The 27,759-nt window shown below is 40.4% G+C and overlaps 1 protein-coding gene across 2 annotated transcripts in view; it reads right to left on the bottom strand.

The window, feature by feature from the left end:
- The window catches only part of LOC122626406 (protein nubbin-like), a 51,393-nt gene that overhangs the window by 20,492 nt on the left and 3,142 nt on the right, over positions 1-27,759 (bottom strand). Inside the window, exons 1-2 of one of the 2 annotated variants that reach the window (XM_043806655.1) lie at positions 16,527-16,687; positions 13,931-15,009 (exon numbers count right to left, since the gene is read on the bottom strand). In XM_043806655.1, coding sequence (XP_043662590.1) covers positions 13,931-14,846 — 916 coding nt within the window. In that variant the 5' untranslated portion in view covers positions 14,847-15,009; positions 16,527-16,687. Of the gene's footprint in view, positions 1-13,930; positions 15,010-16,526; positions 16,688-27,759 lie in introns of those variants that run through there. The other variant, XM_043806656.1, reaches the window with a different exon arrangement.

The following is a 27,759-nucleotide window of genomic DNA, read 5'->3' as shown; positions in this document are numbered from 1 at the left end:
ACAAGCGAAATTAATGAGCCCTGCAACATGAACAGGAAAATTTATTTTACGTTTCCATTTTCCTGCAATTCTTTCGTTTCAGAGCAAAAACTTTATTCATTTATATGCCTAGGTTAGATAGTGTTAAGTGAATAATTATGGGCTTGTCGAGGGGGGAGTGGCTGCGATTTAAGCCAACGGAAATTATGATTCACAACGTTGGCAATAATAGTCCATAAATTAAATGAACAAAAGTGACCTCCCCCTTACAAATTGAAAAAGCTTCTGTTTTAAAACACTAAGTAATTACTTTACTGCATTGAAAAGTATATTTAAAACTCATAAATTGTTTAAATTGAAAGAAAGATGTTACTGTTGCTTTATATTGTGTATAAGTATCTATCTGAGCATTATTTACGGATCATATGAACCTGTTTTTATGAAATTGCACTTTCCAGCTTATGAATAAATCCACAGAACAATGGCCTTGAAAGATGTCCCATTTAGGAACCCGCACAAACACTTTCCCATGCAAATTTCCCTTAAGGTGATTTTGCATAAGATTGAGCTGGAAAACAACCCTAAGAAGTCTGGGAACATGTCGTGGGATCCATGGGATGAGGCAATCTCACCTGCGAGGTGCATGGAAAATTGCAAAGCCAGGTAGTTGGGACGCAAGGACGACTTTCACTGGATTGCCTTCCACTTGAACGGATATTGCTGTAAGGAGTACGAAGGCCGAAAGGATCCGAAACTCATTTCGCATTATCCTATTGATGGGCACTCATTATTATTTATTATTTCTCCTCTTTGAATATGCAGCAAGGTGCGTTCTGGGACGTGGGAATGTAAACAAGTCGCCTGTCTTGGGGGAGTTTTCCTCTGATTTTGTCTTAGTTTATTTTGATCTTTTTTTTGCAAAAGATTTTCCTTTAATAGTGTGCTCCCGGCACTTGCTGTGCCATCCATAAATTAAACGAAATTTAATTGTATTTCGGGGCAGAATAAAGATCCAGGAAGGGTACCCTTCCTCCAAGATGATTCCCATCTTTTTGATGTTTCTGGTTCCCATTTTCTCCAACCCGAGCGGATATTGAGCGAATGATTTTATTTGATTGTCTGGGGCAGTCGGTCAATGCTGCAATTGGGAAATGGGAAATGGGGAACACGGAAGTGCACATGTACATAAATCAAATGATGGGCAATTGTCGGGTATGAAAGGACTATGCAGGTGTCCTGGCTGCCATAGAAATGGCTAATATACTGCGCTCGGAAATCGGCAAATTGATCGTCAATGGATGTCAAAATAAATCAAGCTACCAATAACGCTGGGGATTGCCATTCCTATTTGCTTTGGACTAACTTTAAGAGTTAGTAACTTAAACATAACACACTTTAATTCAGGCTCTTAGAGCATTCAACTGTCTATTACTCAGCTGGCTGTCTTTGTACGCGCAATATGCACAAACATTTTGCCCCACATTAGTCATGGTAATTGCCAGCAATAATTGCAATAACAATTAGTACAATTATTGCAATTTACTTGGCTCGTATAGATGTATGTATGTGAGTGTGCATTGGTGTACACGAGTTGCTGTAATTTTCAATTTGCAAACACCAAACTCATTATTTTTGCGCACTTTTTAAAATCGAAATAAAGCGGCAAACTATTTGAATTTCATTACAATCCCCTCGCTTCAGGCCATCTAAATAAATTTCAAATATTTCCATTTCGCTTTGTTAGTTGCTTTGGCTTTTCGCACTTTTTTTCCCCCGCTAAACACGCAATATTTTCTGCCACAAATTTCCATATCTTTATGCAAAAAAAAAGAAACTCGTTGCACTTCATAAATTTTTTAACTGGCTGTGGCAGCAGAACTCCCTAATTAGCTTTACAGTTTTACTGGGGATGCGTGCCACAGTCAAGCCGACTTCAACAAAAACAAAAAAAAAACAAGACAATAAGGCAAAAGGCAAAAACAAAGCGAAAAATCATTGAAAAATGCTTTCAACTTTACCGCTGCTGAAATGTGGCAGCTGAAGATCAAAGCCAAGGATCAGAAATCTCGGCTCTGTTCTTGTCTTGTTATGATGATTTCTTTGGCTGTCTCAGTTAGCCAATCCATCCGTCGTCCAACCAGCCAATCCATCCAACCAATCCATTCATAATAATGCGAAAATCGGCCACAAAAGTTGAGAAAATCAAAAGCGGCAGCGCAAAAAACTCCAGAAGGGGGTAAAGGCAAAAAATTTGCTCGGCTTGAAACAAAAGCCGCTAAACAAGTCCGTTTTGAGCCCCTTGCACCACTTGCTGATCTGCTGACAGCGTTAAACGAGCTACAATAAAAAAGATTTCTTAACTCTTAGTTGACATTCACTTGGACAGGCCGAGTTCTCGAGCAAATCCCAGGCTGTCTCTAAGCTTTGATTAAAAACAAATTGACATTGAAATCGTTTGAAAAAGTACAGAAAAGTCACTGCTGTCGACTTCACCTGGGTTTTATAGCTTTGAAAACTATTTTACTTACTACATAAAAACTTCAAAAAAAAATGCAGTTAGGTCATGTGATCCCCATTCGATCCCCATTTTAATTACCAGCCTCAAACTTACTATCACTACTGGTCAAGATTTGCAATTAATACGCGCCTGCACTACAGTTATCCCGCATGATGGAGAAAATTATTTTTAAATGGCAACAACAATCAAAACACGAAAAGTACGCAAATAAGCCACAGTTGTAATTTTTCAATTGAATGAACAGCAAGCAACAAGTGCAGCCAGCAACAAGTGCATTTTCGCTGTAGAACGCACGCATATTCGCAGTCAGGGTTAAATTACCAACGAGTTGTTGGCGGGGGCGGCAGTGGGGGGAGTGGGTAATTAGCATGCACTGCGATTAACATATAATTAATTGTGGGTAGAGTACGAAAAAAGTGCTACAACAACGGCAACAAATTATATTTCCCTGCAAATTGCTACAAAAACAAGCGAGCTTGCAGCCAGAACAGCAACAAATAATTATCAGCGACGGCATCTAAGCGGCGATCGCATGCAAAACACATTCCCTGGGTGCAAAATATCGCAGAAAACACGAAAAGAGCGACAAAGGTGAGTAAATATTATGGACTGACTAAATACCCTTAACTGGCCATTAAAGATTCAGACCACTTATTATAATGAATTACTTTAGTGTCTTAAATAAATGTATAATTATATTTAAATTATTAAATCATTCCTTTTCCAATCCAACTGCATCAGATAGCCGGTGATACCCTCCCGAAAACGCAGTGTATTTCAGATAGCAACAGGTGCAATGCATTGCGCACTAATTAGTTGCACAACAGACCGAAAAAACAACAAAAGATACGCAAATATTTGTTGCTGTTTCTGCTGCCTTCATAACTGAGCCAAACTGAACCGCGCTTTGTAATTGAGACTTGGTCTTGGAAAAAGAGCGGCGATGTCGATTCAGCATATGTATGTCTGCAGGCGCATAACAGTTTGTCTCGGCAAAAGTTCAATTAACGCATGTTCATAGAGAAATAATGCCAGATAAAGTAGGCATAAAGTGAGCAGGGGGGACAGTGGGAGACAAAGCACTTAAGTGCTCAAACAGGCCAGAACGTCTGCTAATCGAAAGACTGAAACAACGAACGTGGATTCGTGAGCGCGGAATGAGTGGCAAGAGGGAGCAGAGGGGGGTAATCATAGCTGGAGCAGGCAATTGGCTTTGCAGCACTGTGGCATATGCAAATTTCCCTATAAATCAGCTGAAATCTATCTATTCAGTGCCATATATTTCTACTTCTCCAGCTGTGAACGCGAAATGGAGTTCTCAACTGCAATCGGGCCAAAAGCGTTCAATTAGCTGACCCCAGGGGGTGCCACCAGACATCAGTGGGCTAGCATACACTGAAAAATCATTTTATATATATTTATAATATTTGAAATTTTGTCCATTTTTTAATAATGGTTCCCACGGTTATCAATTAAATTTGAAATATTGTTACTTATACCTTTTCATATATATGTGTATATTTCAAAAACATTTCTTACAAATTAAAAGGCAAAGGTTTTAGTTTCTGCTAATTATTTAAGCTATATGTTAGTTTGTAGTTTAATTACTGTGCATTTGCATATCTATAATATCGCCTGTTGTTTTCCTTGTCTTTTCCATTCTATATCGAGCTGCAACTTGCATTTTTTTTTTGTCTTTATTGCCTCTTAAAGGTGGCACCCCTTCGTCCTACTTCGACTAGGGGCCGCACTTCGTCTGGGGTAATTAGCAAATGTTTAATTATAGTTCACAATTCGCTAGTTGCTCCTTCCTTGCAGCCGCGGCTCTGGGTTCTTTTGGCTTAACTAATTGCTCTTGGTGACTCGACTTGACTTGCTGGGCAACTGAGTGAGTTGTAGTCGCTGCTGCCAGGAAACTGACACAATTGCCTGTCAATTGTAATTAGTTTTGCTTTTTGAACATTGCATGGCGGTGGATGAGAAGAGGTGAAGTCTGAATTCAAGTGCAGTTATCCAGAAGTTGGTCTTTGGGTTGGAGGTTTTCCGATGAAAATATTGTCTTGACTAAGTATTTTTCAGATATATAAAAGCTATGTCCTAAAGATAAAGATTTTTAATAAAAAGTTTGTTGTTTGTTGTTTGTTTGGCATTGCTAAAAAGCCATCTAGCGTCGAGGAGACGCATCACATTTAGGGGTGAGTTCTCCTCCAATTGGATGTACATAAATTGAAGATTCTTCTGATTAGAATTGCTAGGGGTGCAAGTAAAGCCTTCTTGCTAATAATAATACCCAAATCAGCTTGAAATACATTCACAACCACATCTACTGACAAATTGAAGAGCAATGACCGCAAATATAAAGACTGCATGAAAAATGAACAACAACGCGACCTAGAACTTGCATCTAAATATAAATAAAGCTGTAAAGACCCAACAAAAAGTGCTCATTGAACACAAAAAGTGATATAGTTAAATACCGTTTAGCAAAGAGCAAACACCTACGGAAAGTTTCTATAATCCGAAAGCCAAAACAACCAATTCTTCTATTCAAGACTATTTTTAACTTGTTTGACTTCTCCACGGAGCTTGTCTGCCGCTTGTCTACGGTTGCAATTGAGGTGCAAAGGAAAAAAACGAGAAACAGTTAATAACTTTTTATAGCCGCAACAAAAGCGGGTGTCGTGAATTGGACAAGTTTTGCTGACGCGTCGACCAGGCCAGCACAATGATTCACCGGCCAAGCTGGCGGAGTCCACAATGAAGCGATCTCGTGACAGACAATTGCCGACAGTTGCAGCGACATCTAGCGGCGGCGGCTGCCAAAGTGTTAAATAACAATTACGACTTTATAAAGTCGTTGGTGTCACTGCAAATGTTTATGATGCCGGTTCAGAGATCACACAAGGAGCCCAGCTGCCAGGGAAGCTAATTAGTTGAGCAGACAGGCGTTGGCACTATGGCATAGTATATATGCACATATACATATATATATATATAGAAAATACCGAAAAGGGAAGGAATCCAAGGGTTTACCAAAACTAATTTCAGATATGCATCGGGCGATGTTTCGAGTTGCTGCCACGGCTGCTGCAGCACGCCCTCCATCTCCATCTCCATTGTGGCCAAGAGGTCGCTTCTGTTGGACCAAAAGATCCCGGCCCAAAAGAGCTGAGTGGCCGTGGCCTGAACCTGCCCGGCTCTTTCGGCTTGAATTAAAACCAATCACAGCAACATGCAAAAAGAATCTGCAGCAACATGTTGCTCGTGTGCATGTACACACAGCAGCGGTCAATCAAATAGCACACAGGGTAGTAAACGGTTATGGGAAATGTATGGATAATCAGCAACAAATATTAAATTAAATGGCATATGTTACAATGTCTTTTTGGAGAATTTATTGTTTGTAATTTTATAAAACAGAGATCAAGAGTTTTTCAAATTATTATTATTATATTTCGTTAGCATTTCTGAACCCACAAATTAGCGAAAAAGGAATGAATTATGTAGATGTATAAATAAAATCATAAAAAAAAGAAAAGAATATATTCATTATTCATAACATTCTGTTGCTATTATCTTGAATGCACCTGTTGCTATATAGAGAGTGGATCTCTTTTGGCTCAGCGTAAAAGTTATATACAAAAGTAATATTCGTCATAATCATAATGATAGGCTTTCAGAGCTGCAGCAGCAGCAGCCGCCATGGCAGTTGATTATGATGATGACTCGCGTCCTTTTTTTTCGCAGCCACAGCAGCAACAACTCACAAAGTAGCCGCAGTAAGCAGGGGGTGTGGCGGGGATCCAAGGGGGTCCAAGGGGATGCAAAGGGGGAGGCACTGCGGCAATTCCAAGTCGTCAGTCTTACGTACGACGTCCGCACGATCCATGCAAATTAAATGAAACGTACGAAAGGCGCAAGCAGCAAAAAGTTCCCATGACTTTGGCAATGGATGATCGGTTCAGGTTCGCTCGAATGGGTGGGGAAGGGAGGTGTGGGGAGGGGAAGGGGGGTCTGTGGCAACTTGCAGAGCGGGATGCAGTCGGGCACAGGTCCAACCTGCGGCCTCGTTGCACATCGTACGCTCCTTTAGCTGCACCTCATTTTCCCATTCATTCCATTCAATTCCCATGCGTGGTTGCCCAGCAACAAGAAAAATGGCTTTTCGCGCAATATGATCGATATTTATGTCGAAAAAATAGCAGTATAAGTTATTACAAAAAAACATAAGAAACGTTTTTCATATAAAGATTTCAAAAACCTTAAGTTTAAAATTAAGGTTTAAGTAATTTAATGGTGAAATTAAAATTGAAAGCGATCTTTAAATGACGACCAAAAGATTCGAGCTACTTTTCAAGATTAATAATATTATTAAGCTCTGAATCACCAAACATTTAATTGAAGCATGTACACTTTTGTTTCATTGATTTCTCGTTAGAGATTTTTGGAAACCGATTATTGGTTGATTTTTCTTAGAATTAATAAAGTGCGAGCGATAATTTAGTCTAGGTTTTTGGGATGATAAGGTTTTTGGAACTAATAATTCATGGAAATATGCTCGCGAAGAAATAATAAAAATGATTATTAACAAATGTAGCCGCACTTTGGACCATTGATTGATAAATTTTCAGGTTGGAAAGCAGCTCAACTGGCGCTCCCTGGCCATACAAAGTGTGGTCAAAACACTTGACCGAAACAGCGCCGAGGACGACTGACTCTGACGTTCGAGTTCGACTTGAAAATGTGTTGAAAAGTAATAAAAATGTTGGCACAATTTTATAACCGCAAGAGCGTCAGATGAGCCCAACTTTTGCATCGGGATGGAGAAGAGACTGGCGTTAAACTGGAGCCCATAAAAGTCGGCGTCATGGGGAGAATGAATAGTAGACTGAAGACTGTAGACTGAAGACGGAAGACTCCTCTTCGGCGCCTGCTAAAGACCAAAGACTAAAGACTCTGAAGGTCAGGCATGAGCGATTTGAAAGGACTTTGCCGCCAGCGGAGTGTTTGGCTCCCTGAAGATGAGATTTCCTGAATTATGAATTCAAAATTAATACCGGGAACTGTCTAAGCAATCGCTACCGAAGACCCAGCTCCTTGTGGCGACCATTAATCTTACCGTATCGGGCAAATTGTTTTGTATTTCGCTCTGCCAACGCAGGTAGGTCCTGTTTAGGACTCGATTCTTTGGGGTTCCTGCTCTCTTCTGGCCCAGATCGAAACTCAATTTGCGGGCTAACTGTAAAAGAGGTTGCCGTCTAACGCCCCCCGGCCGAAAGGAACTTGGTTAATTGTGTTCCCAGGAAACTCCGACCGGGCCACAAAGCTAATTTGCCTACGAAATGTTGTCGGGATCTTTGGGTAAAGTCAATTAATTTTTGGCACAGCGAGGAACAGTGGTTCGGGGTTGATGAAACGTATACTTATTTTCCTGGGGTGTGGCTTTTCAATAATAATATTTATAATTAGTTTTCAATCGAATCGAATAGAATGGAGTTCAACAAAACAACAAATTCCCATTGATAGTAACCAAAATCCTTTACTTCACCATTAAAATTGAATGGGAATTATAGTTCTCTTTTCGTCATAACATGTTTGATCATAATTTCATAATCCCTATAGATCGGTGTAAGCAAAATGTAAATGGCCTCAATTATAATGCCCCAACCACTGTTGCAGCGGCCACAATTTGACCCAAAACTCTTTCCCCCTTTTCTCGCCAGGCTCGGGGATAATTTGAGCACATTTTCAGAGAAGAACATATCCGCTGACCCGCGGGATCCGCGGATCTGACTCCCTTTAATGGGTCTGCAATTTTCATATGACAAGCCAGGCGAGATTCGCGAGCAATTTGAATCCGCAGATCCTCGGAGACCCGAAGACTTTAAATTATGATTAAGTATGATCATCTGGTACTCTCACATGGCCCCAATGTCTTATACATATGCCGAGCAATAATAAAAAGCGGAAATGCTAATGATAGGGTTTCGCAGTTCGAACATTGAGTGAGCAGGGAGCTCCCCCAGTCCTCCCTCAAAACATATCCTTTCTGGCCAAAACCAAAACCAAGAGCAAAACCGAAAAGCTCACGTTCCACACTCGAAAATGAAACAAATTTATAGTTCTTATTCCTTTGTCCCTGGCTCTTTGAAATTATTATTTATGCATATAATTTGACCAGCTGCCCTTTTTTAGTTGTTTTGTGTGCGGCTTTTCTGCGGAAAGAGTCGTCGATGGATTTTTATGAGCAGCCGTCCCCCGCTGAACGCCAAAACGTAGGCAAATTTCCACACGGCCACAAAAGCGAAATAAAATATCACGTCTCAACTTTATTATGGCTAATTGGAGGTGAAGTCTGCGGCGGTGCAAATTAAATCGCCGACTGCGAGGCCCACGAGGCGTATGAGTTACGATGCGCTCAGTTCGCTGGAAATTCAGCGGCTTGCGTTCTGAAGAAGGCGCCAGGATGCAGGCTTCTCCGACTTCTCCAGCTGCATTGCTCAATTCAAACAGAACGTAGCACAAATTTACCATTTTTTATGGTAAACACATTGAGGAGCAACTCCGTTCTGCTCTTTTCGGTTGGCTTGGGTTGGGTTCCGTTCGGTTCGGTTAATTCGCACACTGGCCATTGTCCATTGGCCAGCAATCAAACTTAGTTAACTGCCCGAACGTGCCTGAAGAGCTTTCGATTCGATTCGAATGGCACAGAATGCAGTTTTATTGAAATTTTTAAATGCCATGCAAAGAGGGTAAATTCGTGCTCGGAGTTTTCCCAACAGAGGTTTTTTGCATAGGAAAAACCATTTTATAGCATATTAAATACATTTTATAGCATATTAAATATGAGCAGATGCTCATCTGCTCACCTGCTCAGCCTATAATTTCATTTATTTAAAACAGAGACTAACTGTATTTAATAATTACGTAGTAAGTAACAACTTCTTAGGAAGTTACATGGTTAGCCATGCACTTAACGTCTTAGGCAAAGATTAGCCATTTAAAATCTTGCCAAGCCGACTTAACCCACATTTACCATAATTATTTATTTTATTACCCACCCATTGACATAAACATACGTATGGCCAAAAGCAAAAGGCTCCCACACACATAAATTTCGGTGCAGAAAATTATTATCTGCACCCATCGAAACATATTTGCTTAAGTTCAGCCCAAAAAGACGCTGCCCAAAAACGAAAAACACAAAATTCGAACTAAAGCCAAAGACAAAAGAGGCTTTCCCACAAAACAAATTCCCATGGCCCAATGGCTAAGCATGCATAATTTTAATTTATTTGTAGCAGCAGCAACAACAACACAGACAACTGGCCAACTAATAAAAGTAAAAAGCAAAACCTGAGCAGTCAAAAGTGAAGCAAAAGCAGCAAAAGCCAGGCAAAACACTGAAGCTGGGGCCAAGGAATATTTATGGAAATACCTTCGGGGCGGAGCTCCCGAATTGCGAAAACGTTGATCAAATTTTGCCAGATAAGCGACGACGACGACGAAGACGAGCGTGGATGATGATGGTGATGGTTATGCTTATGGTTGTGGTCCAAAGCACAGAGCTTGGGGATGTGAGCGTGACCGAAGCATATTTCAATTGAGCCAGGCTTAAGCAGGTGCAGCAGTCAATCGAATGAAATTAGGAAACGGTGATGGGGTAATGGAAATCTAAATGAAAGCTTAATATATTTTAAAGTGTTTTTACACATTTTTAAATGGCTTTGGATCCATGAAATGGTAGAGATACTTAGAATATGTTGAGCAAATGAGTCATTTGAAATCTATTCACTTAAAATAGGTTGAGCGCATGGTCACACTGTGATTGGGCACCATACTACTTGCATTAATAAGAAACTTGGTCACACTTTGACAGGATACTTAGCCCAGCTTCTTTTTTTCGAGACTCCTCAACTGATTTCCTCCTTTGTCCGTGACTCACGCACACATATCGAACCCATCAAGCTCATATGCATGTCGAGGTCTCCGAGTCATCAGCCAAAGGAGTAGGAGGAGTGGAGTGGAGTGGGCAGGGGGATTGGGGATGGGGATGGGCTGGAGGAGGCTGTGGCTGCGGCTGCGGCTGCCTTACAACGTCATCAGTTTTCGAAGGCGTTGCCAAAGAGCAACCGCTGCGGCGACTGTGGGAACTGATATTGCATGCTGCACACATACAACTCACCGCGAGTGTGGTACGTAGTAGTAACTCCCCTCCAAAAGCGATATCGTGCCTCTGAAATCTGCATTCGAGCCTCGGACGAAGCCGCAACTCGTTTGCATTTCTTATTTCCTTCAGCCCTCGTCAGATTGGCTGGCGTAATCTGTTTTAACTTGAAACTCGAACTCGAACTCGAAACTCCAACCTGCGATGGTTGTGAATGTGGTTGTGGATGTGCAGGCCCTCTGCGCTTTTGACGGTAGTCGTGCTTTGGTTATAAAAATTGAAGCCGCCATTAAATTCTGACAGTTGTCAGCTCTCGCGGTTTTGGTTTCGGGTTCGGGTTCGGTTGCTGTTTCTGTTTCGTTCGAGCAGTCAAGTTAAGTAGTTAGAGAAGCACTCCGGATCCACTAGATCTGCTGGTCCTAATGGCTGCTGTACTTGGCCAAATGGCTGATGATCGCCGTGGCCGGGGATTTGGTTATATGGCAATGATGGCCAAGAAGCCACAGAACGTTTCTCCCAGCAATTTGCAACTCCAACTACTCCAACCGCCTAACTGGGCATTTAGCCGGTAATAGTTTTGCAGCCTAATGGTCTAATGGCCTAATGGGATAACGAATTGAACTTTAATGCCCCAGCCAGCTTATCGAAATTGTCTACTTCGCTGGTGAAGAGCTTTCTGAATGCGGAATCAGCCATAAATTACATTTGATTGATGATTCTGATAGGCGGTCGCCGGGTCTATTTTAATAAAATTAATAAATCATCAGTTCTGTTCACAGGGTGATCGCTTATAGCCATTTTGATAGTATCAGTTTAAAATTATTCATACTCGTAGAGTTTAAACTTATCAATTTAAATACATACTTCACTAATCTTAGGTATACATGCGACTTAGGGAGTAATGGCGCTTAAGTAATAAACTAAGTGCAAACACCTGTCGCAAAATTAATTTGCTTCTGATAATGAAATTCAAATTATTATAATGGTTGTACGGCATTAACTTGATATGATTCAAGACAAGTTAAGTAAAAACTCAGTAATTAAGAGTAAAACTTTTAAGTTTATCAAAGAGGTGGTTTAAATCAGAACGTTAACAATTATTCAATAAAATGTATATTCCCTTTCCTTAAAAAGTTATCCCAAACAAGGTAAGTTGAGTGAAACCTCAGATCGCCTCTTCCAAATGAATATTTTGAATAATCCCAGCTTTTTAGCGTTACATGATCCTCGGCTGCAACTTCTTTTGTGAGCTTTTCAGGTAGCAATCAGAGCTATCAGTCAACTGCCTGCAGCCTGATGAGTTCAAATTGCTACTGCACTCGCCCCGGACACGAACTCATCTCCATTTATCACTTTCAATAATCATCAAAAGCCATCAAAGGCCGTTGAATGAAACCGAAAAAAGGCGTCAGGGGCCTCCGAAAGATCCACACAATAGCTGACAGACTGCAATCAAGGTGATGCGAACAAAAGACGCTGGCTGCCAGAAGAATTCCCGGCCGATGGGGTTATTAAAAAAGAATTTGCATAAAAGACAAACCGGGGCACGAGTTCTCCAACACTCCAACTCTCCAATGCACAAACCACAAGGATTAAGCAATAAATAACTGAGAACGGCAAACGAAGTGGTTAATTTTCTATGAAATTATATTCAAATTAGTTTGATGTTGCCGTCTCCGCTCGGCAAAAGGCTCCAAACTGTTGTACAAATGGCATAATTATGGGATAGACACAAAGCACTTTGAGATCACTTCACTTCGAGACTTTGAGGGCACTTGAAATTATGCTAAAATGCCAAACGGGGAGGAGGTGTGACCAAGATGGGATGGTGGCACTGCTACGACGGCCTTTCCACAGAGGCTTGACTGTGGCTCAGCTCATCAATTATCCACGTGCTTACAGGGGCTGGCAATTTGTTAGATGTCTAGGCGGTGGGCTGGCCCAGAGATGCGGAGGGGGGCTCGTTTTTGACACCTCTGACGTGATTATAACACTTTTATGGCCAGTTATTAATGATTTTCATATTCAATACAACCGGGCAGAGCAGGAAAAGAGGTCTACGCATACGGATATGGCTCCGAAAATCATATAAACATAATAAACCTCAATAAAATAATAAATAAGCACTTTTAATTGAAACTAAAGTTACTATTCCTCTTAGACAATTGTTTGCTTTGTCTGCTCATAAAAAACTGATGGTAATAAATTCCTAGTCGGATTCCCTAATTAATGAGAGCACATTACCCTAAAGGCTTTTTGCTGTTTTACATAATTCGAGTAAAAAACATAATTTAATTGCACGACATGCGATTACGCTTCCTGAGCTGTGAGGCCATGTAAATTTCCGCAGACCGAGGCATTTATCAGGCGAGCAGATATTCAAAACTTGACCATCGCAGAATATTATTCATTCCGGTGTGCTCCCAAACACGTCAACTGCTGGTGGTGGCCTAAACCAACAAAAATATTCCTATATCTACGAATATTGCGTGCAGACAACAGACGATTTTGTGCAGAGCAAACTGAAAAGACACAAAAAACTGAATAAAAACAGAAAAAACTGAAAAAAAGGGAAACAGAAGTCGACGATTGGCTGATGAGAGGGCGCTGCGATGATGTTAATGTTGCGCCTGATGATGATGTTTAAGAGGTATTGGGCTTGGGTTTAGGTTTTGGCCAGGTCTCAGGGATCTTGGGATCTGCGGAGGTGGAAGGTGCGGAAGTGCAGTGCAGCAAACGTGTCTGCTGATGAGGCTAATGATATGAGTGTGAGCGAGCAGCCATGCCACATAGCATATAGCACATAGCATAATCATTTCATTTTATGAATGAAATAAAGGCCGCATAATAAATCAAAAGACACACACGTTGCCAAAACGGAGTTGAGAGGTGGATCGAAACGAAGCAGACTCAAAACGAAGCGTGATCGGGACAGGAAATGGAAATGAGCTTGCATTCTGGAAACAGCGAGGGTTAACCGAAGGATATGTCAAAGAAACAATAGAAGATCAGTAGGAGATTGATATGCGAGATATTGATGTACAACAATCTAATAGAAATCATTCATATACTTTGCTTTAGTAATTACCCTAGTAAAGCGCCTTGCGAAGAAATATAAATTCATCTAGTTTATTACTATTGATTATAGCATTAAACTTCTTTAAATTGTTTTTCCCATAGCCTTATGCTTTTACTTGTAGAAACTTCTCAGCCTCCTCTCGCTTGCTGCTGCAGCTGCCAAAATAATCATAAAACATCAAACTTACCGCCTGCATTTTGCATGTGCTCGCCGATGTTGCTGTCGTCATCATCATCATCATCATCATCGATGTCGTCGATTGTTGCTGCCGCTTGTGTTGCTGTTGGCGCCTGCAACGTTGTCGCTGCTGCAGGACTTGTTGCTGCAGTTGCTCCTCCTGATGCAGTTGTCGCTGGTGTCGGTGCTGCTGTTGCCGTTGCCATTGTTGCCTCGGGCAGGGCATCATTTTGCTGTAATGCGACTAATGAGGCGGCAAAATTGACGTGTTGCTGCGGCGTGAAGCTGAAGACCGATGTTGCTGCCACTGATTGAGTTGTTGGCTCGCTTTTAATTGTTGCTGCTGGCTGTTGTTGCTGCTGCTGCTGCTGCTGCTGCTGTTGTTGCTGCTGCTGCTGCCAGTACTCGGCGGCAATCAAGTGCTGCAGGCTGTGCGTAGGCAAATGCTGGCCAAACAGATTGCTCAGATGTTGCAGCGGCGAACTGCTGGCCACATGTTGCTGCAGGAGCTGTTGCTGCAACAGTAACTGCTGCTGCTGCTGCTGCAGATGATGATGTTGCTGCTGCTGGTGATGCTGTTGCTGCTGCGACTGCTGGTGGTGGTGATGATGACGATGGCTGTGATGCGGATGATGATACAGCAGTGTGGATGCTGAAACGCCTTCGGTGGCCTCGCCATTGATTTTGTATTTCGATGTTGTTGTCGGCGTTGACATTGTTAGTGCTTCCGCTGCAAACAGCTGTCGCTGGTTGTTGCTGCTGCGCCTGTTGTTGCTGCTGCTGTTGCTGTTGCTGCTGCAATTGTTGCTGCCCCGATTTGTATTGTAATGGCTTTTGTATTCAAGTAACATGCCGTTGTTGCTAGCAACACGCTGCTGCCGTTGCTGAAGTTGCTGCTGATAGTAGTTTGCTAGCAACAATGGCATAATCAGTGTTTACGGCTAACTGTGCCAACAGCAGCAACAGCATAGAGCACATAGGTAATCACTCTCCGCAGCAGATAGCAGTTGAAAACGGTTCTCGAAAAACAGCTCAGGAACCTTGATTAGAGCCGATAGCCGCAAGTTGGTCAAGTGGACGAAGGCTGGTCTGTAATTAGCCAAAGAAGATTAATTAGCCATAAAGGGTGTGACGCGGGGGTGTGGGCGGACATGGGAGTGCCATAAATTATACCAAAGCAATTGTCATGGTAATAAATAAATTTACAAAAATATAATTCGAGCCAAAAGGAAATTCTAGGCGAGCCAAAAGCCCCAACAATTAGAAATTCAAAGAGCTCAAATCGCATTTTCAGCTTAGAAGACGAGCAGCGAAGAAAACTCATTTATGCAAACTCATCACTCCGCACGCAAAGTATGATGGACATGTGAACCTGTTTATCTGCAGGTTGAAAGCCCTTCTTCTTTTCTTCCCCTCTTTTTTTTTTCTTTTTTGTCATTTTAATTAGTTCAATTTCTGGTTTATGTGCCTTTCCTAAATTGTAGCATATAACGAAGATTAGTTATATTGTGAGCAGATGTAATTGTCGTAGTGCTAACAGTGGCACGCGCTGGTTCCGGCTCTATGTTGTCGGCAATGGGCTGGGTTAGAATTTAAATACTGTAATACTACGTGCTCTTGAAAGTTAAAACAAATAAACTAAAATCGCGTGCGAATAGCCAACAAATAATCTTGAGGGAAAAGAGAAAGCTAGATCGGAAAGCAAAAAAATAGAATTAAAAAGAAAGGAAATCTCAAACAAAATATTCTAGTGAATCTTTAGGCGCACCCCAGGATCTGGAGTGGCCGCTGCCCCACCCTTCCATGATCGCCACGAGCAAAACCATGTTTATTGGCGATCCCATTGGTCCACAAAGAATTCAGGTCACTGCATCAAATCCGATGTTCATAATCCCAGATAAATAACTTCTATTCAGACTTCATTATAAATTTATTCATTAATATTAATTAAACCAAAAGCTTCCATCTGCTTAACTAAATTTTTAACCTAAAATCCTAATTAAATAACATGTAACGTAGAAATATATGAATAGAAAGAAAAAGTAAAAAAAAATGAAACTCCAAGAAATTACCTAACCTTATTTTGGTTCTTCTAATTGTTATTAGGGGCGATTTAATTAAGTCTAACAGCATAATAAATTTTTCTTCCTAATATCGCAAACCTCTGCATGCGTACGAAATGGTTTGGGTTAGGTTAGGTTAGGTTTTAGTTATAAATATAATATATAGTTCATTGGGTGTCGCTTAGGTTAATTAATAGTTTTCATTAATATTTTGATTTCGGTTGGCATGACTAAATCTTCTTTAATTTTTCTTTCTTTATAAATTCCCTAAACTTTTATTTCAGTGTTCATCGTGTACTTGGTTTTCTATCTAGATTTAGTTTAATTTTTATATTACAAAATATTTATTCTTTTAACGAAGATAAGTCGGTTTGGTTTGGTTCAGTTTTAAGTAGCTTTAACTAAATTCATCTTGATTTTAATTATCAATTTATTTTAGCGGCTAATTGGCAAATGTAGGTGTTGTGTAAGGACTTTTGTTTAAATTAAAATGATTGGCAAAATACTAGCCAATAATTATATTCTTTGTTTGTTGTTACTCACGGTGAAATCATTTTTTTTCCAGCGGCCAAAAGATCGATCTCCCGAGCGATGGCTGTAAACGAATGCGACTTAAGATCGCCATGGGTTAATTTAAACAATTAGTGTTCACAACATGTAGCCAGCTAAATCTTTTAAACCTTTCTTTTAAACTTAAAACCGTATTAGTTCATGACTGCTTAATTATTAATACAATTTTAACGTGACGGCTAAATCATTTTTATGATATAATTTCTTAACTTCCAAAACTTTTAAATTTACAAAATTAATTTAATTTACGATTTTTTTTGTTTTGTTCAATTCTATTCCATTTCATTTCATTCAATGATTCTTTTTTTTTCAGTTAATAATAATTTGATTTGTAATTTAAATTAATTAATTTCAAAAATTTTTTCTCGCAGTGTAATTAACGTAAACAAGCATTGGCAGCATGGCCGAAATTAGGGAACTCGTGACCGCTTATAAATCTAATGTGTGGCTCGCTTTTAATAAATGTTCGTCTCTATTATCGAAAGATCACTGTATGGGGCCGAGAAACCCACATATTACCAATCCAAATCTAACAGCCTGGGTTCGGACACGAGCATGGGACTTAAATCTGCCTTTTTGGCCACCTTTACGGCTATGCCGACTGCACTGAGAACTCTGGAGGACTACATCCGCACTATTTATTCCTTTTTATTCTTCTGGCTACACTTGGAGATTAAATTCCCTCGATGTTCCGCTGGCCGTAGAGGGTGCTCCGCCGGTCGGAGGGGCTTAGCTCTGCTTCCTTGGCTACCGATCTAGTTGCTGCGCCTTTCTAGGCGATGGTGATGCTGGTGCCCGCTACCCTGCGAGAGGGGTGCTCCGCTGGACGGGGCGAAAAATCCCAATCGGCGAACGGGTCCGGAGCTGCTGCTTCTGGAACACTTCCTTGCCTTTCGCCAACTTATTAGAAATTGAGTATATTGAACACGCACTCGATTAAAACGCGTGTAGTCGCTTCGGAATTTTCCAAGAAAAAGTGGGTGTATTTTTGGTGGGTTGCTCTCGTACGTCTGAACACCTCACAGGTTAGAACGGAAAGGGAACGACCGGCATGGCGTTCACTAGTATGCCCAGGTTATTACAGTGTAAGCTTGCAATTTCGATAGAACCCAGACTGCATTGATAGGTTAATGGGTAGGTGGCCCTACTTAAAGCTAGTTCCTAACCCCGATAATGCTACTTTCGGACTATCCCAAAACCGTGACAAGCGATACTTCAAATCCCCCCCCACTAAAATCACGCTTGATTAGACAATCAAGGGTGATCCACGCTTGGAACGGAAACTATTGTTTAAGATCCTTCGCGTGAAATTTTCCAACAATTCGTCCTTGTAAATCCTCAAGCTCATAATATGCCGAGCCTAGTTTTCTTCTCACTCGAGCTTTTAAGAAGGCTGGAGCTAACTTGGCATTGAAACCTTTTGCAAAATTGCTCTGTTGGAAGTTTCTACGGTAAATTTCTTGACCTACCGCATACGATACTTCTCGACTACGCATGTTGTACGTCTTTTCGTTGCGCGCATGTTGCTTTACCACCTTTTCTTTAGCTTGCTCTCTCATGATATCGAACGAATCGTCCCTATTAAATACAATGGATCTATCTTCTAACAGATTCAATTGTCGTAACAATTCGTATGTAGAACCATTAGTTATCATGTGTTGTCCGAAAGCAAGGCGATACGGCGTTTGCTGTACGGCAGTGTGAAGACTTGAGCGAAGTGCACAGCTAATCTTACTGAGGTTCTCGTCCCAGTTGGTCTGATTCGGATGGACATAGGCTTTAATGGCAGCCAGAACGGATCGATTTACTCGCTCAGATGCGTTTCCTTGTGGTGCATATGAAGCAGTGTAGGCGTGGTTAATTCCATAGCTAGTTAACAGATTGTTAAAAGCGTGCGACTTAAATTGTACACCGTTATCGGATACGATAGTTTCAGGTACGCCAAAGCAATGAAATAACTCTTCCATATACGGCACGATTGCATCCACAGTAAATTTTTTTACTGCTTTTAGAAAAGGAAATTTGCTAAAATGATCAAGGACTATGAATATGCCAATGTGGCCAGACTTCGTCCGAGGGTAAGGACCCAAATTATCCACGTATAGCCTTTGAAATAGTCGCATACTGGTCGTTACTTTGGCTAACGGTGGTCTAAGCACTTGGTTAGGGTGCTTAGTGCTTTTGCAGACCTCGCATTGGTTAATATAATTGCGAACATCGGTTACCAGATTAGGCCAAAAATAATATCGACGAATTCGCTCTAAGGTTTTATTTATTCCGCCATGAGAAGCTAAAGGATCGTCATGGGCAGCCTTAATAGCCACTGGCACTAATTCCGAAGGTAGCCAAAGTTTCCAAACTAATTCATCAGCAACTTGCTCAGCCGAAGCATGCTCGGTACGACGATAAACATAACCGTTTAGAACTTTTACGTCGGGACTTAGAAGACTTCCTTGCTCAATTTTTTTCTTCAACTCCTGATAGCTCGGTACTTCAAAAGCTGCTGATTTTAAATCAACCTCAATCGCCGAGAGATCGTTAGCGTGCGTCCGTGACAGCGCATCAGGAACGATGTTTCGACTACCCTTGCGATGCTGTATCGTGAAGTCATAACCCTGGAGCTTTAAAGCCCAACGGGCTAGTCTACTGCTTAGGTCAGATTGATTCATCAACCATTTCAACGACGCATGGTCGGTAATGACGGTGAACGCATGTCCTTCAACATACGCACGAAATTTTTTTATGCTTAATATAGCCGCTAAACATTCTTTTTCGGTGACCGAGTAATTTCTCTGACATTGATTAAGTTTCTTGGACATGTAAGAGATAGGAACTTCGTCACCTTCGTCATTTATCTGCATAAGCACGCCACCAACGCCGGTGTGGCTGGCGTCACAGTGGATATAAAACGGCCGTTGAAAATCTGGGGTATGTAACACTGGGGCATTACAAAGCTGCTTTTTTAAATTCTCAAAAGCTTCATTAGCTGCCTCGGACCAATTAAAACGTAGTTTTCCTTTCAACGCATCCGTTAAAGGTGCTGAGACAGAAGCATAATTTCGAATAAATTTCTGGTACCACCCAGTCATACCCAGGAATCGTCGCAATTGCTTAATAGACTTAGGAACAGGATAATCTACGATAGCACTAATTTTATCCATATCCATTGCGATTGCGCCATTGCCTACAATATGGCCTAAGTAGCTGACCTCCTTTCTACAAAATTTGCTTTTCTGAACATTGATGGTTAATCCCGCTTTTCTTAAACAAGATGCTAATTCTTTCAGAACTAAGACATGTCGTTCAAAAGTATCGGATACAATCAAAAGGTCATCTAGATATATAAATACTTCGTTTTTTAAAGTGCATGGAATTATTCGATCCATTAATTTGGACATGGTTGAAGGCGCGTTGGTAAGACCAAATGGCATTACAGTGAATTGGTAGAGAGGTCTACCTGGTACCGTAAAAGCTGTTTTATCACGCGAACTTGGCTCTAGTGGGATTTGCCAATAGGCATCTTTAAGATCCAGGCTCGTTAGATATTCCGCTTTAGGCAACCGGCTTAGGATGCCATCAATGATGGGCATTGGATAAGCATCCTTACGTGTCGCTTGGTTCACCTTTCGGCTATCTATGCATAATCGCACTTTTCCGGGTTTGCGGACCAATACAACAGGGGAAGACCACGCACTGGTCGATTCTTCAATAACTCCTAACGCAAGCATGCGATCCAGTTCATCATACATAAGTTTTTCGATAGCTGGGGACACAGGATAATGTCGCTGCTTGATAGGTACGGAATCGCCAACGTCAATGGAGTGGGAAAGCATGGTCGTTTTCCCTAGACCCTTTTCGGCAAAAGAAGGAAAGCATGTGACTACGGCGTTCAATTGCTGTTTTTGTTCTTCAGTCAGAAAACGAACATCGTCTAGGTCTACTGCTGAGAGATTACTTTCTGGACTAGGTTTCATGATAGTATATGGCAATAGCTGATATTTTATCCAAAAGTCGATCCCTAAATACAGTGATTGTTTTAACGAAGGTACGATGTACAAAGTAATATCTTTGGTCATATTGTTATACTGAACTTCTGTGCGAATCTTGCCCACGATGTTTTGGGATTTTCCATCGGCAGTATGAACAATACTTTGAACAGGCTTATGAGGACACTTTTCTATCAGTATTTCTTCGGCTAGTTTTCCACCTATACAACTAATAGAGGCACCAGTATCCATTAATCCAGATACTGATCGGCCAAGAAGTTTTACGTCTGCGTATGGTCGTACATCAGAGGCAATAATTGCTGATAATAAAAACCGTTTTTCGATTTTTATCTGGTCATAAAAATCTTTAATACGCTGTGCAGATCGCGAAGGCTGTGTCTGATGTTTATTGTAAGATTCGCCGGGTGGACATAATTCGGTAAAAGGATGGTCTGGTTGTTGAGACAAATCAGGGAGAGAGGGTACAGAGCAGCTATTGGTTACTCCGTATTGGTGGCTTTCGTCACCACTTGTTTGTGTGCCCCTTTCAAAGGTGCACGGCCTCGGTAGTTTTTTGGGCGACAATGAGGACATGAAGGAAGGTAGGGTGTTTTGCCACAACCAAAGCAGAACACACGACGTTCGGCTAAGCAATCCTGATATCTGTGTCCGATTTTGCTACAATTCCAACAGGATAAATTAATTGCGGAAATTTCAGCTGTGTCTGAATCCGACTCCGCTACGAGGAGCAGGAAGAGGTTTTCGCAATCCTGGCTTGACAGTCAGCATGAACGTTTCCCTTTTGCGAATAATATTCCTTAGCTGAGAAATGCTACTGATCTCCTTATATAAAAGCTCATGTTGAATTTCTGGCAATAAGTTTGACCTAATGGATTCTAACACTGATAATTCTGACAATGGTTCAGATAACTTATCAGTTAATAGGATGATACTTTCGTAAAAGTCATCAAAGGACTCCCCTTCCTTTTGTTTACGGCGATACATTTCTGCTTTAATGCTAACATCTGGACGTTCTTCCCTAAATTGATGCCGCAAGGCTTTGCATAAGGCCTGCCATTCAACTTGGGGTACACTTTGGTGGTAACGCCAATACCAATCACTAGCAACCCCTTCAAATAAAATGTTGACATGGCTAGTTAGAAGCATAAAATTACCTTCTAGTGTCTGTTTGGTAAGAGCTTCGACCCTATAGATAAACATATCAATGCTCATGCCTGTTCGTCCAGCGAATCTAATTTTCCAGTTTGCAATTATTTGGCTTACGCGATCAAATCGCAACCCTGACCCTATATTTGAGAAACTAGATTGATTTGGGACATTACTCTGCACTTGCTGTTGTCGATCTATTAACTCGGCTACTGGAGGTCTTGGCTGTTCGGATCCAGTAGAAAGTGTCGATAAAATGTTCTGCAGCCCGGTGTGTAAAACCTGCGCTAAACGTTCGGTCTGTTTTGCCGTTGCTACGGCCATCGCCTCGGTTATCTGCTGCATATCATTTAGACCTGGAGACATATTCCTATTGTTTGCATCCTCTGAGGTCGGTATTTCGTTAGATTGGTCCATATTTAACGTTCCTGGACTAGAGTCTATCCGTACTTGTTCTTCAACACGAGTATTTATGCGCGAGGTCCCTGGAAGACTTTGTGTTGACTGACTTAATTCGGTGTTTACAGTTAAATTAAGTAAAGAAGCTTGTAAGGACGCTTTACAAACTGGACAACGGTCGCGATTGGTAACTTTTGTATTGAAGCAAACCCAATGGAAGGTATGATTGCAGCTTGTAGACAACAACTGGGCAGTGTATTCGATAGGTTTTAAACAAATATAGCAATGAGTTTCTTGTTGAAGGTGTTCATAACTACGAGACAACGGCATTTTGTTTTCTTTAAAGAAAAGTTATTATTTTTATTTTTTTTTTTTTTTTCGATAGTTATATAATTATTTTAGGTGTTTATAATTTTATTTTTCAATATAAATGCATAAAAATATCTAGGGATTATGAATCACTTCAATGAGCAGTTTCGACTATTAACTTTGTTTGGATTGCCCTTAGGATTAAATAGAAAATAAAAGGGAAGAAAATAGTATGAAAATAGATAAGAATGAGTTTTATCAGGGGTAGAGTGTAGTTTATTCACCCACAACTCTAGGTCTAAACTGAAAAGGAAACAGGAAATACAAAAATGTTAACCTGTTTAATCGGTAGGGTATGGTTTATTCACCCATATCCCTAAATCCATACTAAACAGGAACGAAGCTAAGTTTACTTTACTGGACACGAAGCACAGTCGAAGATGAAAAGGCAAACGGCATCAAATTCACTTCCTGCCACTCACGATCCAAGTCAAATAAACTAAGACATCGATACACTTTAGCGGTAGATTGTAGATTCTTTCCACAATATCAAAATCCAGCTAAAATGCCAAAGCCATCATGTGAACTATGGCAAGCGCGGTGAGTAAAGTTTATTACCTAATCCAGCGTCTAGCTCATAATTACATGCGAGTGTTACTTGGTAATAGCACCGTCATACAAGGTACTAGAAAATCCATTGTAACTGAGTCACCAAAAGAAATAAGAACATCAAGATTATTTGGACGCGGTCGAAAGATGTAAGTGACCGATTAAAATTTTATTATTCATTTGGAGCCTGCCGGATCTGGCCCCACGTTGGGCGCCATTATTTATTTGTAGCATATAACGAAGATTAGTTATATTGTGAGCAGATGTAATTGTCGTAGTGCTAACAGTGGCACGCGCTGGTTCCGGCTCTATGTTGTCGGCAATGGGCTGGGTTAGAATTTAAATACTGTAATACTACGTGCTCTTGAAAGTTAAAACAAATAAACTAAAATCGCGTGCGAATAGCCAACAAATAATCTTGAGGGAAAAGAGAAAGCTAGATCGGAAAGCAAAAAAATAGAATTAAAAAGAAAGGAAATCTCAAACAAAATATTCTAGTGAATCTTTAGGCGCACCCCAGGATCTGGAGTGGCCGCTGCCCCACCCTTCCATGATCGCCACGAGCAAAACCATGTTTATTGGCGATCCCATTGGTCCACAAAGAATTCAGGTCACTGCATCAAATCCGATGTTCATAATCCCAGATAAATAACTTCTATTCAGACTTCATTATAAATTTATTCATTAATATTAATTAAACCAAAAGCTTCCATCTGCTTAACTAAATTTTTAACCTAAAATCCTAATTAAATAACATGTAACGTAGAAATATATGAATAGAAAGAAAAAGTAAAAAAAAATGAAACTCCAAGAAATTACCTAACCTTATTTTGGTTCTTCTAATTGTTATTAGGGGCGATTTAATTAAGTCTAACAGCATAATAAATTTTTCTTCCTAATATCGCAAACCTCTGCATGCGTACGAAATGGTTTGGGTTAGGTTAGGTTAGGTTTTAGTTATAAATATAATATATAGTTCATTGGGTGTCGCTTAGGTTAATTAATAGTTTTCAGTAATATTTTGATTTCGGTTGGCATGACTAAATCTTCTTTAATTTTTCTTTCTTTATAAATTCCCTAAACTTTTATTTCAGTGTTCATCGTGTACTTGGTTTTCTATCTAGATTTAGTTTAATTTTTATATTACAAAATATTTATTCTTTTAACGAAGATAAGTCGGTTTGGTTTGGTTCAGTTTTAAGTAGCTTTAACTAAATTCATCTTGATTTTAATTATCAATTTATTTTAGCGGCTAATTGGCAAATGTAGGTGTTGTGTAAGGACTTTTGTTTAAATTAAAATGATTGGCAAAATACTAGCCAATAATTATATTCTTTGTTTGTTGTTACTCACGGTGAAATCATTTTTTTTCCAGCGGCCAAAAGATCGATCTCCCGAGCGATGGCTGTAAACGAATGCGACTTAAGATCGCCATGGGTTAATTTAAACAATTAGTGTTCACAACATGTAGCCAGCTAAATCTTTTAAACCTTTCTTTTAAACTTAAAACCGTATTAGTTCATGACTGCTTAATTATTAATACAATTTTAACGTGACGGCTAAATCATTTTTATGATATAATTTCTTAACTTCCAAAACTTTTAAATTTACAAAATTAATTTAATTTACGATTTTTTTTGTTTTGTTCAATTCTATTCCATTTCATTTCATTCAATGATTCTTTTTTTTTTCAGTTAATAATAATTTGATTTGTAATTTAAATTAATTAATTTCAAAAATTTTTTCTCGCAGTGTAATTAACGTAAACAAGCATTGGCAGCATGGCCGAAATTAGGGAACTCGTGACCGCTTATAAATCTAATGTGTGGCTCGCTTTTAATAAATGTTCGTCACTATTATCGAGGGATCACTGTATGGGGCCGAGAAACCCACATATTACCAATCCAAATCTAACAGCCTGGGTTCGGACACGAGCATGGGACTTAAATCTGCCTTTTGGCCACCTTTACGGCTATGCCGACTGCACTGAGAACTCTGAAGGACTACATCCGCACTATTTATTCCTTTTTATTCTTCTGGCTACACTTGGAGATTAAATTCCCTCGATGTTCCGCTGGCCGTAGAGGGTGCTCCGCCGGTCGGAGGGGCTTAGCTCTGCTTCCTTGGCTACCGAGCTAGTTGCTGCGCCTTTCTAGGCGATGGTGATGCTGGTGCCCGCTACCCTGCGAGAGGGGTGCTCCGCTGGACGGGGCGAAAAATCCCAATCGGCGAACGGGTCCGGAGCTGCTGCTTCTGGAACACTTCCTTGCCTTTCGCCAACTTATTAGAAATTGAGTATATTGAACACGCACTCGATTAAAACGCGTGTAGTCGCTTCGGAATTTTCCAAGAAAAAGTGGGTGTATTTTTGGTGGGTTGCTCTCGTACGTCTGAACACCTCACAGGTTAGAACGGAAAGGGAACGACCGGCATGGCGTTCACTAGTATGCCCAGGTTATTACAGTGTAAGCTTGCAATTTCGATAGAACCCAGACTGCATTGATAGGTTAATGGGTAGGTGGCCCTACTTAAAGCTAGTTCCTAACCCCGATAATGCTACTTTCGGACTATCCCAAAACCGTGACAAGCGATACTTCAAAATCTGTCCATTGCCTTGGCATTTCACTCGGCGACAAGCCATTAACATGACGAGGCCGAAAATTAAAATTTATAACCGCCAACTCATTCTTACTCTTGCTTAGCTTATCAGCCCACTGCAGATGGGAGGGCATGAAGAAGGTGGCCTAAACAGTTGACAAAGTCTGTCAACGGTAGCGGCAATCGAACTGAATATTCATGATCGCCAGCCGCAGAAAAAAGCTAGGTACTCTGCACTGAACAGCAAAGTACTTCCAAAACCAATAAGGTCATTTTAAAAGAATTTATTAAGCTATTACCATTTATTTATTGCCAAACTATTGTTTAAGGATGTATTTAAGTGGCTTTTGATATTCATCTGCTTGGTAAAATTATAGCCTCAGTTTCTTTACATTCAAATTTAAGCTTATGGATTCATATTGAAAAATATCTTTTGATAAATCAAAATCATTTAAGGAAGCAAGTAAATCTAAGTATGCAATTTTTTTTTAAATATTGAATGAATGACACACAATTTTCTGTCAGTGCAGCAGTTGATATTTACAAGCCCCCCAACGCATTTGGAGTATTAAATTCCCCAACCACAACAGAGATACCCGTACAGACTTCGATCTCGGCATCGTAATTACAAGTCATCTACCCGATGTTTTTGACCATTTAAGCCACAAAAGCAGAAGCAGACCAAGTTGAATAGACGGAACAGTAGCCATGTTGGCGGCGGGGGCAATCGCATAGAAATAAAATAATAATCAGACAATAAGCATCGACAGATACAAATTTTCATTCATACACTGGGCCTAAACACGCATAATTGCTAATGCCATTTAAATGTGCGTACAGAAAGCCACACTTTGTTAGCCCAAGTCATGTTCTATTATTAAAGTCGAAGGGTTTTCTCAGTTCCCAATCCCGATCTAGATCCGAGTGCAGCGGAAATGTGGAAAGTGACGCGGCCGATTTCTCTGCTCCCCATTGTTAAATATTTAACAACATTTAACCCTATAAGCGTATTACGAAACTTATTCGGTGTCAAATGGGAACGAACTATTTGTCTAGGCGGTTTACAGTTTAAGCGGGGGAACCTCATTCCATGTCAGATGTACATAGGTAATTTAATTTCATAAAATATAAGTGTTAAAAATATAGAGTAACTATATCGCATTGATCAGACACTCGACTTCTTATACTGCGATTCCTTCAGTCAAAACAAGTAAACAACTTTAAACTTTCACAATAATATTTACTTTAATAATGTATATAAATAAGACAACCGTAACTGCTAAAAATATTAGATGTAGTCAGAGCTCACTTTAATTTCAATCATGTCATAGCCGTAGATACTTTGAATCGTAAATTCGTAGCAAATATTTCGGTGACACACGATCCATAGTTGTATGTAGATAGTGATAAGCTGTGCGTGGAACAGGTCTACATATGGGCATGAAAATGACCTTTGCCCAAGTGTGACAATGCCGTGGCACTCATTATGGGTGGGTCTGCACCACCTCTTCTAAAATATGTACATTTCGCGCGAATATTTATTTATTTATTTTTGCTTGCCTAGCTAATCAATTTCAGCGCAGGGCTTAGCAAAGTCAGAAATATGTGGATAAGTTCGTACAAAAATTGACAATTAATAGAAGCGTATTTTTAACTCGTGGACTTAAAATGCTAATAGAAGTTTAGTGGCAAGTCCATGTGTATTAGGGGCATTTACAAAATTAATTACATTTAATGCGTAACCAAATAGAAGAGGTCCCCCATCGATTTCTGTCACCCCTCGCATATCGGAGGGTCTGAATATTCCCCATTTATGAATAATGGGCCGCCATTCGTAAAGTGCCAAAGGTAGATTCCTGCGGCTCAAGTTGGCTTAGCTGTGCTCCACAAAAAAACAAAATAGCCACCGAATATTCAACACTAAATGAAACAATTTGTGACTTAGCAACTAAGACAAATTAACCCCATTGCAGCTCAATATTAATTAGCAACACTTTACCGATTGCCCTGTCGCCGGAGCCCCAAATTCCTAATTCTAAACAAATTATTTGTCTTTCTATCTAGACATCATCATTTCCCCCAGTTGGCACCTGTTTTTGACTCATTTCCATTTCGCGGTATCGACGGCTTCTATCTTG

The sequence above is a fragment of the Drosophila teissieri genome, chromosome 2L (assembly GCF_016746235.2).
Source record: "Drosophila teissieri strain GT53w chromosome 2L, Prin_Dtei_1.1, whole genome shotgun sequence".
NCBI classification, from domain to species: Eukaryota; Metazoa; Arthropoda; class Insecta; order Diptera; family Drosophilidae; genus Drosophila; species Drosophila teissieri.
The sequence above is the reverse complement of the archived record's forward strand: the minus strand, read 5'-3'. Positions and strand labels throughout refer to the sequence as shown.